This window comes from Mixophyes fleayi, chromosome 3 (genome assembly GCF_038048845.1).
Source record: "Mixophyes fleayi isolate aMixFle1 chromosome 3, aMixFle1.hap1, whole genome shotgun sequence".
Lineage (NCBI taxonomy): Eukaryota > Metazoa > Chordata > Amphibia > Anura > Limnodynastidae > Mixophyes > Mixophyes fleayi.
The window spans coordinates 116346338-116360466 of NC_134404.1; the positions used below are offsets into that span (position 1 = coordinate 116346338).

At 39.4% G+C, this 14129-nt stretch overlaps 1 protein-coding gene across 1 annotated transcript in view; it reads left to right on the forward strand.

Annotated features, from left to right (window-relative positions):
- RFC4 (replication factor C subunit 4) overlaps window positions 1-14129 on the forward strand; it is a 32605-nt gene that overhangs the window by 11426 nt on the left and 7050 nt on the right. Inside the window, exons 3-6 of the mRNA XM_075202212.1 lie at window positions 7859-7937; window positions 11907-11986; window positions 12938-13057; window positions 13385-13528. Coding sequence (XP_075058313.1) covers window positions 7859-7937; window positions 11907-11986; window positions 12938-13057; window positions 13385-13528 — 423 coding nt within the window. The remainder of the gene's footprint in view (window positions 1-7858; window positions 7938-11906; window positions 11987-12937; window positions 13058-13384; window positions 13529-14129) is intronic.

Here is a 14129-nt window from a genome sequence, read left to right on the forward strand (position 1 = left end):
CTTAACCACGGACATGTGGACAAGTGGTTCTGGGCAAACGAAGGACTATATGACTGTGACAGCCCACTGGGTAGATGCATCCCCTTCCGCAGCAACAGCAACAGCTGCATCAGTAGCAGCATCTACAAAATGGCTGCTCATGCAAAGGCAGGCAACATTGTGCATTACAGGCTTTAATAAGAGGCACAACGCTGACAACATATTAGAGAAAATGAGGGAAATTATCTCCCAGTGGCTTACCCCACTTAGACTCTCATGGGGATTTGTGGTGTCAGACAATGCCAGTAACATTGTGCGGGCATTAAATATGGGCAATTTCCAGCACGTCCCATGTTTTGCCCACACCATTAATTTGGTGGTGCAGCATTACCTCAAGAGTGACAGGGGTGTGCAGGAGATGCTTGCGGTGGCCCGCAAAATTGCTGGACACTTTCGGCATTCAGCCAGTGCCTACCGCAGACTAGAGGCACATCAAAAAAGCTTGAACCTGCCCTGCCATCACCTCAAACAAGAGGTTGTGACGCGCTGGATCTCCACCCTCTATATGCTGCAGAGGATGGAGGAGCAGCAAAAGGCCATTCAGGCCTACACAGCCACCTACGACATAGGCAAAGGAGTGGGGATGCGCCTGAGTCAAGCGCAGTGGAGACTGATTTCCGTGTTGTGCAAGGTTCTGCAGCCATTTGAACTTGCCACACGAGAAGTCAGTTCCGACACTGCCAGCTTGAGTCAGGTCATTCCCCTGATCAGGCTGTTGCAGAAGCAGCTGGAGAAAGTGAGGGAGGAGCTGGTAAGCCATTGCGATTACAGCAAGCATGTAGCTCTTGTGGATGTAGCCCTTCGTACGCTTTGCCAGGATCCGAGGGTGGTCACTCTTTTAAAGTCAGAGGAATACATTCTGGCCACCGTGCTCGATCCTCGGTTTAAAGCGTATGTTGTGTCTCTGTTTCCGGCGGACACAAATCTACAGCGGTGCAAAGACCTGCTGGTCAGGAGATTGTCCTCTGAAGAGGACCGTGACATGCCAACAGCTCCACCCTCATTTTCTTCCACATCTATGGCTGCGAGGAAAAAGCTCACTGGCGGGGATGCTGATAACATCTGGTCCGGACTGAAGGACCTGCCAACCATTGCAGACATGTCTACTCTCGCTGCATTGGATGCTGTCACAATAGAAAAAATTGTGGATGATTACTTTGCTGACACCATCCAAGTAGACATGTCAGACAGTCCATATTGTTACTGGCAGGAAAAAAAGGCAGTTTGGAAGCCCCTGTACAAACTGGCTCTATTTTACCTGAGTTGTCCCCCCTCCAGTGTGTACTCGGAAAGAGTTTTTAGTGCAGCGGGGAACCTGGTCAGTGAGCGGCGAAGGAGGTTGCTTCCTCACAACGTTGAAAAAATGATGTTTATAAAAATGAATAATCAATTCCTCAATGAAGTACAGCACTGCCCTCCAGATACTACAGAGGGACCTGTGGTTGTGGAGTCCAGCGGGGACGAATTGATAATGTGTGATGAGGAGGAAGTACACACTGTAGGGGGAGAGGAATCAGAGGTTGAGGATGAGGACGACATCTTGCCTCAGTAGAGCCTGTTTAGTCTGTACAGGGAGAGATGAATAGCTTTTTTGGTGTGGGGGCCCAAACAAACCAATCATTTCAGTCAAAGTTGTTTGGTAGGCCCTGTCGCTGAAATGATTGGTTTGTTAAAGTGTGCATGTCCTATTTCAACAACAGACCTCTCAACTGCAGCTCATCCCTCCTCTGCGGGGATAATGTCTCCTGTGCTCTGACACGTCACTCTGTGTACTCTCAGCCTCAGGATCTGACACTACAGCTACCATGCCTCTTGTAGCAGCCCTCACTCCAGGGCCTCTTCCATGTGCAGTGTCCCCCTCTCTCTTGGGTTCACTATAGTGGCATGGAGTTCTCCCCCTCATCCAGGGCACACATTCCTTGCCCTGGCTCAGTCACCACGCTCAGACTTCCAGGCAATGCTGGGGGAGCCTGGGAGCTTCCACCCCAGGTCCCCAGCTACAACTCTCCTCTCCTGTGTCTTCTCTCTCTTTCTGACACTTTAAAGATCGTGCCTTTAAATGAAAAAGTCAGTCTTCATTGCACGACTATGTGCAAGTGCAACAGGGACATTTTTTTGGGTTTACAAAGTCAAACAATAACACTACGACCCTGTCTGTCTGGGGTCTGTCAATGACGAATTGTCTGGAGCATGTTTTGAGGAGGTATTGTGGCCCCGGTATCAAATTGGGTACCGGGGCCACCCCACTATGCAGTCCAGATACTTGTTTGGTGGAATTCCGACACGTGGAGGGTTTTTTAATTATATTGTGGCCTCGGTACCAAATTGTGTACCGGGGCCACCACACTACGCAGTCAAGATACTTGTTTGGTGGAATTCAGACCAGTTGAGGGTTTTATTATTATATTGTGTGGACCACTCTATCTATACCACACTACAACTCTATACCACTCTATTTCCTACTTTAATTCTATTTAATTCTATTTCCTACTTTAATTCTATTACTAATTAATTACCATAAAGAGGAACAAAAAAAACCAATTTTACCAAAAGTATAATATGACTTAGACTTACAAACACTACACTTGAAAGATCGTGCCTTTAAATGAAAAAGTCAGTCTTCATTGCACGACTATGTGCAAGTGCAACAGGGACATTTTTTTGGGTTTACAAAGTCAAACAATAACACTACGACCCTGTCTGTCTGGGGTCTGTCAATGACGAATTGTCTGGAGCATGTTTTGAGGAGGTATTGTGGCCCCGGTATCAAATTGGGTACCGGGGCCACCCCACTATGCAGTCCAGATACTTGTTTGGTGGAATTCCGACACGTGGAGGGTTTTTTAATTATATTGTGGCCTCGGTACCAAATTGTGTACCGGGGCCACCACACTACGCAGTCAAGATACTTGTTTGGTGGAATTCAGACCAGTTGAGGGTTTTATTATTATATTGTGTGGACCACTCTATCTATACCACACTACAACTCTATACCACTCTATTTCCTACTTTAATTCTATTTAATTCTATTTCCTACTTTAATTCTATTACTAATTAATTACCATAAAGAGGAACAAAAAAAACCAATTTTACCAAAAGTATAATATGACTTAGACTTACAAACACTACACTTGAAAGATCGTGCCTTTAAATGAAAAAGTAAGTCTTCATTGCACGACTATGTGCAACAGGGACAGTTTTTTTCTTTACAAAGTCAACTAATAACACTTGGACCCTGTCTGTCTTTAACATACTTAATGGGATCTCAATGACGAATTGTCTGTAGCATGTTTGGAGGAGGTATTGTGGCCCCGGTATCAAGTTGGGTACCGGGGCCACCCCACTACGCAGTCCAGATACTTGTTTGGTGGAATTCTGACACGTGGAGGGTGTATTTATTTTATTGTGGCCCCGGTATCAAGTTGGGTACCGGGGCCACCCCACTACGCAGTCCAGATACTTGTTTGGTGGAATTCTGACACGTGGAGGGTTTTTTAATTATATTGTGGCCTCGGTACCAAATTGTGTACCGGGGCCACCACACTACGCAGTCAAGATAGATAGATGCGTATCATAGATAAAGTACATTCAGTGGTGTGGGGCAAATTGAAAAATATTCAAAATGCACTGACATTATCAAAAACAAGAGGTTGTCACACGCTAAAACTCCAACATGTATATGATGGAGAGGATGGAGGAGCAGCCGTATGTGTAGTGTAATGCAGACCTGTTGAAGGTTTTTTATATATTTTATTGTGGTGCCCAGTGCCCACTCCTCTACGCAGTCCAGGTACATTTATTGGTGCGATTCATAAAAGTTCAGGGTTTTTAATATATTGTGGTGACCCACTCCTCTACGCAGTCCAGGTACATTTATTGGTGCGAATCAAACAAGTTGATGGTTTTCTTATTATATATATTGTGGTGACCCACTCCTCTACGCAGTCCAGGTACATTTATTGGTGCGATTCATAAAAGTTCAGGGTTTTTAAGATATTGTGGTGACCCACTCCTCTACGCAGTCCAGGTACATTTATTGGTGCGATTCATAAAAGTTCAGGGTTTTTAATATATTGTGGTGACCCACTCCTCTACGCAGTCCAGGTACATTTATTGGTGCGATTCATAAAAGTTCAGGGTTTTTAATATATTGTGGTGACCCACTCCTCTACGCAGTCCAGGTACATTTATTGGTGCGATTCATAAAAGTTCAGGGTTTTTAAGATATTGTGGTGACCCACTCCTCTACGCAGTCCAGGTACATTTATTGGTGCGATTCATAAAAGTTCAGGGTTTTTAATATATTGTGGTGACCCACTCCTCTACGCAGTCCAGGTACATTTATTGGTGCGAATCAAACAAGTTGATGGTTTTCTTATTATATATATTGTGGTGACCCACTCCTCTACGCAGTCCAGGTACATTTATTGGTGCGATTCATAAAAGTTCAGGGTTTTTAATATATTGTGGTGACCCACTCCTCTACGCAGTCCAGGTACATTTATTGGTGCGATTCATAAAAGTTCAGGGTTTTTAATATATTGTGGTGACCCACTCCTCTACGCAGTCCAGGTACAATTATTGGTGCGAATCATAAAAGTTCAGGGTTTTTAAGATATTGTGGTGACCCACTCCTCTACGCAGTCCAGAAAGATACCTTTTTGCAACGTTTTGGACTAATAACTATATTGTGAGGTGTTCAGAATACACTGTAAATTAGTGGAAATGCTTGTTATTGAATGTTATTGAGGTTAATAATAGCCTAGGAGTGAAAATAAGCCCAAAAACTTGATTTTTAAACTTTTTATGTTTTTTTCAAAAAAAATCCGAATCCAATACCTTAAATCCGAACCGAGACCTTTCGTCAAGTGTTTTGCGAGACAAATCCGAACCTCAAAAATAACGAAAATTCGGATCCAAAACACAAAACACGAGACCTCAAAAGTCGCCGGTGCACATTCCTAATTGAAACTCAATATAACCCATTCAAGTAAGAGCTTAGATAAGAAGGCTGGAGCCTGTAAGGAAAGTAAGAGATTCGGTCCATTTTGGAAGAATAAGACATTTTAATGGAAGAACCACAGGGTGTATATATAGCTTATTTACCAAACCTCAGGAAAATTGTTGGATGGAATTACAATTCCATAGATGCTTACACATATGTGAAACACCTATGTATACATGCCTGAAAATAGCATCTGTTCTAACAATTAACTAGAGTGAAAGTATTATGTAATGCAGTGTAATATATGCAGATGTCCATATGAGGGCACCCTGAGGTCACCCTCTAGATAACAGATTCATAGTACCGTTATGGCATTAAAAAGTACCAATGTCTTCTTATTATTATGCTAGAAAGATACCATTACAGTTCTACTGGAATTAAAGTTTTGGGTGCAAGCAGAATTAATTATTATGGATTGAGGAGCTCATAGCAATAATGAAAGGGGGAATATGAACTGTTTATTACTACCATTAACTTTGTACTGGACTGTTTTCCAAATGTTTATTGTGGATGTGTACACACATCCGAAATGATTCTGTAAATATATACCCACAATACTTCTGATGGTTTTTTAGTCATTTATGAATTAAACTAGTATGTATAGGGTATTCATAGAAACTATAATATTACCTTTGTTATATGGTGCCTTTTCCACAATAGGAATGAAAACCCCTTACATTGTTTCAGAGGTTGAGGCAGCCTCTAAGGAACCATTCACATCATTGGAGCTTACAGTCTAAATTTCCTACCACAAACAGACTAGGGTCTATTTTTGTCAGATACTAAAAACAATATGGCTATAGTGCTACAACCATGTATATGATCCTATAGAAATAAATGTTATTGTAACTAGTCCTCTTGTCGCATCTCCAGTTTGAGGTTGCCAATCTCATATCAATATTAAATAAACTAACAAAGGTGCAGGGTGCGTCCAATGAGGAAAAATAAATTTATTAAAACTCAATAAAAAATAATGGTGGGTCTCACATGTATACCAGATGCAATACAATGATAAAATACATATAACAACAATACATGGCATTAATGACACTAAAAATAACTATGTACCGTATATACTCGAGTATAAGTCGACCCGAATATAAGCCGAGGCACCTAATTTTACTACATAAAACTGGGAAAACTTATTGACTCGAGTATAAGTCTAGGGTGGAAAAGAGCGCTAATTTAGAAACCTAAATAAAAATGATAGGTTCAATCTATGAAATCATTTTTAGCTAAACCATAAATAACAGTAGATGACAAGGAACATTCATAAATGATTATAAAATCATTGGCATTGGGTACAACCTAACCTAAATAAAGGGGTAGGGATATAAATGTATGAACATGGTGGCTGTATTGTTTGTTCATTATGTAATTGCACACACAGAGAGAGAGAGAGAGAGAGAGAACCCTGTACAGTACTATAATCCTAAAACAGTTCTAGAACAGAATTCTACAGAAGTATTATGGACCAATTGAATTCCTCAGCCCTGTGAGCCACCATGGCAGATTGAGGTGGGAGGTCACAAAGGGCACGTTTGCTTTTGTGTAAATATAGTAACACCTTACAATTTTCCTATATGTGTAATGTTTACCCAGGAATATGTCAAAAATGTAAAGCTACAACTTAACATTGGATGACTTACCATGTTAACCTAATATAAATGTTATATTCAGACAGATTATTTCCACATAAACTGCCTAAAAGCATGGGGACAATTGGCTAAAACGCCATCTTACCATGAAAGTTAACTATGCTGCAAATCCCTCCCAGGTATCAGGTTCTCACCTTGTTCATTTTGTTTTCGTCTACAACTTCCTTAGAAATGTCCTGGATAATTTCTGGGCACAGAACGAGTAAAATTATCTGCAAAGGCCACACTGCTACTTTTCGTTTGTTGCTTTTAGCAAAACTATCCACCAGGTCAAACAATTTCTCCGCACAGTCTTGAGAGAGAGTTTCACTTACCCGGCAGTGGAACGCATATGCGTTCCAACAACAAGAAGTTCGGCATTTGGAACGCAAGTTTGCGTTCCAAATGCCGAACTTCCTGTGTTGGAACGCATATGCAGAAGTTGAAGCCGAGGGACCGGACACCAGGTAAGTTCACCCGTGTATAAGCCGAGTGCCCTTTTTCAGCATACAAAAGTATGCTGAAACACTCGGCTTATACACGAGTATATACGGTATATGTGTGGCTTTAAGGTGTACTAGCCAGACACCTATTCCTGCTATACTACACAGAGAAATTTTATTATCTACAACATATACCTGTACCTTTGTTTGTTTATTTTCTATTTTTGTCAGTTTGTTAACCTACCAGTATGTCTTTTGAGTGTGTGGGGAAACCAGAGTACCTTGAGGAAAACCCATGCAGACGTACTAACAACACGCAGATGGGGCCCTAGAGGGAATTGAACCCATGAGACAGCAATGCTAACCACTGTGCCGCCACGCCGCCTGAAACTATTTCTTTTAAACAGATACTGCCTCTTGTGATTAATAAACACATTATATAAATTATATATATTGATGGGTTACCCCCTACCTATTTACAAATGCGACATTTGGTTGGTCACCGAGTCCTTCGTCGTCCTACAGAGCAGCAGTCTGGGAGTTTTTTTTGCTCTGTTCAGGTAAAGTTGCACTCTCTAGTAGAGTATCTATCTACCCAAGAATTGTAAACAGTCTTACATTTAACAATGTAAGGAAAAAATTTCAAAAACCATTGGTTGATGTCTCATGTTTTATGGCATATATTTCTCCATCCTGTTTCCATCGATCACTAACTAGCTGTAATTTCCATCTAGCCGACCCAAATGTGTCGATGAAGTTGCTTTCCAAGAGGAGGTGGTGGCTGTGCTGAAGAAGTCACTGCAAGGAGCAGATGTGAGTAAGAATAGAATGTTTAAGCATGTTTTCCTATGTAAACTTGCACACCACATTTGAATTTTGGAAGAGCCTTTGTTTCCTGCTGGACTGTACGAACAACCAAATATCTGTCTTGACACACTGGCTTAGAGACTTTGTACCCTTATAAGTGTTAAAGCTAGTTAAGATCAGTGAGGGCCCAGAGCAAGAATTGCAAATGTAAGTGTTAAGACCTGAAGAACACATAATGGATGTTTCGTGATCTCTGAGCAATGACGACTTTTGGAAGTACAAAGATCCAAAAATGAAATCCCTTATGTTAATAGTTGGTGTAGCATATATTAATTTATACCTGTGAAAGTAATAAATGTGTTTTTATTGCCATCTTTAAGTCACTTGATTGGTATTATTACTGTTAAGCTGTCTCAACGGGGCTGGTGCTGTTACTTTTATACTGACAACAAATGTATATTCATCAAAATGCTTTGCTCTAATGGTCGTTTTATAAAGTGAGATGTAAATCAGGGCTTGATAAATCCCCTTTGCCTTGTTGTCATGGTGCAAATAATAAAATGTACCCTTGTGTTTTACAAGCTCCATCTATTATCCTGCTCTGCATGGCAGCTTGATGGAAACAATTTGGAATTTGTTCCTGTCATTTAGCTTTTCACTATGGCTGCTAATGGGAACTGTTCAAGTTGGAAACTATGGGATGTCGCAACTGGAGTTTACTAATGGAAGGCTCAGCTTTGGCCACAGAAACAGTAATAGATTGGGATAGTATTAGTGGGAGCACATGCTGATTTGTAATACTATAGATTCTATTTTGGGTGTGGTCACAGGCTGGGGTGTAATGTGCCTGGTTATGTGTTAGGCATAAGCTGTGTATAATATAATTATAATGTGTATAAAATAATAATCATTCCAGCAATTATTATTATTTGTTTATTGTTGGGTCTGATAGTACCTGCCAATGCACATAGCTCACCCCTATGGTTTTTTTTTTGTTTGTTTTTTTGCATGGTTCACAAACATGTAATGGTAAAATTACCGATGAAATTTGTCCTTTATTTGCAGTTGGTGACTAGGGATGTGTAATAGATGACCGTAAGCACTTTTACAACTTGACATGAAGAGACAGAATGTGTCTGTACATATAATGTACATTAATATTTTCAGATCAACATAATATTTTTATATTACTCTTTGAACATTCCAACATTCAGAAATACATTTCTATATAGCTGATTAATTCTAAAACCCAAACTGTAACCTCAAGTCTACTACTGGGCAGCCCTTTCAATGACCTTTTGTCTGAGGGAGTATCTATGTGCTTGATGTAGTAGCAGTAAAAACATTGCAGTCTGCTGCATGTTAATCTGGACTGACTTTCTATAAATATAGTGTGTAGTTATCCAAGATATTTGGGCAAGCTTTGTAGGCTGGTGTGTAAATGCCAGTTGTAATTTTAGTATTGAGACTTCTTTTCATAGCACAGAGTATGACCTGCCATACAACCCACACACTTTTCAATGAAGTTTGTGTTGGAAGGCCCATAGAACCAATGCTGCCACTAGTGTAACACATAATTGAAACTTTTTACAGCTCTGTAAACTATATTTCATGCACTGTAGTGGCTTCTTGTCACCTGCACATGTCACTCTGGAATAACATGGGAACTTTTACATCTGTTTCTGAATGTCATACTATCTTCACAATAGATCAACTTTATCTTTTGGCTTAATCTTTTTGTACAATACCTTGCTAGTTGGGCAAACCTAGATCTTTTCTGTATACACAACATGCCCACATTCTTAATTTTTTTTAGAAGGAAGACAATGGGTAGCTACAATTTTTTTTTTAATCATTGTAGCTAATCTAGAGCCTGCATAATCCCGTTTAATGCCATTCTAATTAGAGGAGGTATTCCCAGAACAGTGAATTTTTCTTACAATCTCTTAAAGTTGTTGCTATGTAGCAGGAGCCTGACATATTTATTAAATCACTGGGTTAACTGAACAGTTTTCCTTGGAGTCTAAAGGTACTTCATAATATACAGATCATAGTTTAACTAAAGGGACTCTGGGCGAGAAAATGAGGGATTCTTCATTGCAATATAACAATCAACCTTAATAGGCCGTCCATAACCTTACAGACCCGTTTTTTCGGACTAAAATGTCCTTTCTGAATGTGAAGGAAAAATCCAGGCGGCACAAATTATGATTCTTTTTAGAAAGGAATGGTGTAACTGAAACTGATGGTAGGCCTTGTGCTTTCAGCTCATCATAATAGTTGCCATTTATTTATATAGTGCCACCAATTCCGGAGTGCAGAACAGAGTAATCCCTAAGTATGACCTGCAAGGATTCCCCAAGCACAATACTTCTTATGTGTGAAATACTTACTATAGATCCATTATGAGAGAAGTTTAAAACAGCGATTGCTCAACCCCATTACTGAAAGGTGCACAGCGAGTGTTCCCACTTATTGATGCAGCAGTTGTTTATGGTAATGGGTTTAATTTTTCAGGGGAAATTTCACCAACTCGGGCTATTGAGATTCCATCTGCTGCTTATTAACAGATGGGGGGGAGGGGCATAATTATCAATATTTCACTAAAAAGGATGGGAGACTCCACAAAGTCCTTTACTTCTAGGCTTTGTTTTGACATTCACTAAATGATTCCCCTTATCATTCAAACTGATGGAGATATTTTAAATGCACTCCTGACAATGGTTTTTATTGAGATTTGATTATACAATGCTGGAAGTATTTAAGTGTATATGCTTCTTTCCTTTGATTTAATGTGCCTCTCAATCAATAAGTTTTGCCTCGTGTTGCAAATGGAGACGTGTCATGCTGACAAGATGGCATAACTTTTGTGTATTCTTTGGATCTCTTATCTGATTAGGCACCAGAGCATATTCTATAACACAACCTCAGAGGAGTGATTGTGTATAGGATGGACAGTACTTATGTTGTCAATAAGTACTGTCTCTGTGAAGGGTAAAAGTTACTTACTATGCATTTGCCAAATTAAAACATTGTTTTGTTAATGGTCCTACTCATCTTGGCGTTGCTCCCGATGTCGATATGTGTTCTTGTGGAAACTGGAAATGCTAGTATCCTTGTCTAGTGTTAATCTGTTGCAGGAAGTCCAAGTAATCTGCTAAATGTGACACATTTGATGTTCCATATCTGGTAACTATCATCTTCATCTGCAGCATGCAAGGTATATCACCGATTGGCAATAGCAAATAAAGAATGCACTCAGATATAACATTTATTGGAACATGAAAGTACAATTGAATAGAGGTTGCTTGGCTTCCAAAGACAGGTGAGCCAGATGCATACCATACCTCTAAACCAGTATGGCTGCAAGTGGTTCTACTTATGAGTAGCTTCCCTTAATAGTGACTTTGGTATTGGAGAGTGCATTGCACTAGAATGGTCTAGGTAACCTTTGATTGGACAGTGATGTCTTCTCACTAGCTTGACATATTTTAACCTACTGTTCATGTTGTGTATCCACAAAGGTATGACTCCTGTGAAATTAAGGCCATCATTTGAGGCCCCCAATGTTATTTTATTTATTGAGTCATATTTTGTTCACCTTGCCCCTCAAGGTGACTAGGTGTTTGTATTGCATATGATGTAATCACCAACAAACCACAACCTACTGTTTTTGTTGTGTTTTTTGTTTTTTTTTTAAAAAGGTTCAATTTCAAACATGTAAATATACTGTAAGTACGTGTGTGTGTGTGTGTATATATGTCTGTGTGTGTGTGTGTGTACATATATATATATATATATATATATTTCCACATTAAATAGAAAAATGATAGATACTTCTGTTTCTGTATATGGAAATATATAACCCTTCTATGGTTTAACAGAACTTGCATATTTGTGTATTCTAATTTTGTGTCTGTATAGCTAATTTAGTATTTTTGCTTACTCTGTTTTTTTTTCTTTGTTCTTTGCTAGCTCCCTAATCTTTTATTCTATGGGCCACCCGGAACTGGAAAAACATCTACAATTTTGGCAGCCGCCAGAGAGCTCTATGGGTATGTTACAATAGGAAACAAAAGACAAAGATCCGTTACTTGCTGACGCAGCCACATTCTGAACCACTCATTGTCTAATTCTCTCTGTTGGCTATCTGGTCCTGTGCTTGATCTCTCCGTTTTAAATGGGGAGAGGTATTTGTGCATTTGTTTAGATGTAGCATACACGTCCTAATTAGAGATTATAATATATATAACCTGCATATAATGTTTTACATTTGTTTGCCTGATAAATGCCTTTCCCAGTGCTAACCAAAGCAACACTGCAGGTATGGCTACGTTTGTTACTTTTTATATTAACTGTCTGAACTGGGAGTGTCTGTTAAGTTATATAGATCCAAAGGAACATCTGTAAAGTATATTTCTCGATTTTATTGGATTGGTTGCTGTGATTTAGCAATCGTTAAGCAGCATCCAGTTTAAAGCTAGGAAAGCCAATTTAACATTAATATATGTCAGAGGCTGTATAACTGAGGGGAATAATATGCATGACATCATTGGCGGTTTTGTACTTCACTAAATATGTCTACTCTGTAACTCCTTTGCAGCATGTCTTCATGATAGAGGGGGGTACTTCTTTAATACAGCCGACAGTAACTGACAGGTTTGCAAAAATGCACCATGCTGATTGGTTGGTTTACAAGGGGCAGACTCAAAAGTTTGCATTCTCATAAGATATGCTTCATCCATGTAGTGACTGCTGTTTAGTAAATTGACAAATTAAATATGGGAGCTCTGACCAATTTCTTTTCAGTATTTAAATTCAAGGATAGTACTTTAAATTTGATGACAGCAGATGTTTCTCTGAAGGGAATATGTAAATATGAATTGTAGGGTATTGTGCAAAATTGTTTCTTGTTGGTTACATTTTTACTTATTTTCTTTTTTTTCTCCCAGGTGCTTAGTTGTTTTTATTTATCTTACTTGCTGTCTCTCTTTGTTTATTTTCAGGCCAGAATTGTTTCGTCAGCGCGTATTAGAATTAAATGCATCTGATGAAAGAGGAATACAAGTAGTTCGGGAGAAAGTGAAAAATTTCTCTCAGTTAACAGTTGGTGGCACCCGGACAGAGTAAGCCACATACTTTTTGGGTTTTCCACTCGTATGTTGCACTTAGTCATGTCAAGTTCTATATTTAAAAAGTCTTCAAAGAATATTTTCAGATCTGCTAAATATTTTTCACCAAAACTGGAAAATATGGCACCAAAATTGGTGTATATTTTAATAAATACCTCACTAGTAAAATGTAAATTTGGTAACAATGTCCAACACCCCCACACTCTTTCTGTATGGCCTTATCACGGTGCATTTACATGTCCTTTTTTTTTTTTCTTTTCTTTTTTTTTTTATTGCATAAAATGCCTTTCTCTTCCTAGCAAATACCTATTTGTTTTGCAGTGGCAAACCATGCCCCCCATTTAAAATAGTTATTCTGGATGAAGCAGACTCTATGACATCAGCTGCACAGGCTGCTCTGCGACGCACTATGGAGAAAGAGTCTAAAACAACACGATTCTGTCTCATTTGCAATTATGTCAGCAGGTGAGTGCATCTCCATTTCAGAAGGAAATTTATTTTAATGATGGAACAGACTGTGTGTGTGTGGGGTGTGATATAAGCTATAAATTGACTGAAATAGTGCTATTAATCTTAATTTGTATAATATTTGATAAGAAAGTTATAATTGTGTGTAGATATCTGCTCATACCCTTATAGTATTTATATCAGGTGGGCGTGTAGGAGCGTCGTGACCACATACAGTTAATAAACTCTAAGCACTCTTTCAAAGCAAGAAACATGTTTGCTGTAACATCCTATGAGGAACACTGAGAATAAGTTTTAAACTCCTCCCCCTTCTATATCCTCTGCCTGCAGGGAGCTCTGTTATTTTTCTAGTCAAGTCCCACAGGGCAAATAATAGGAAAGGAACAAAGATGGCGAGAAACAACATTCCCTAAAAACATAACTTTTTACGTGAGAACAAGAGCATAAAGGGTGGGTGTGCAGTATCCACCAACTGGTTCAGAGAAAGGTTTTTAACATAAGTACAGATCTAGTTTTAAGTTACATTTATGGGGGTTCTGATGATGGGGACTTTTCAAAGTTGCCCTTTATGGGAGGATGGGGATGGGGGAGCTGCGGT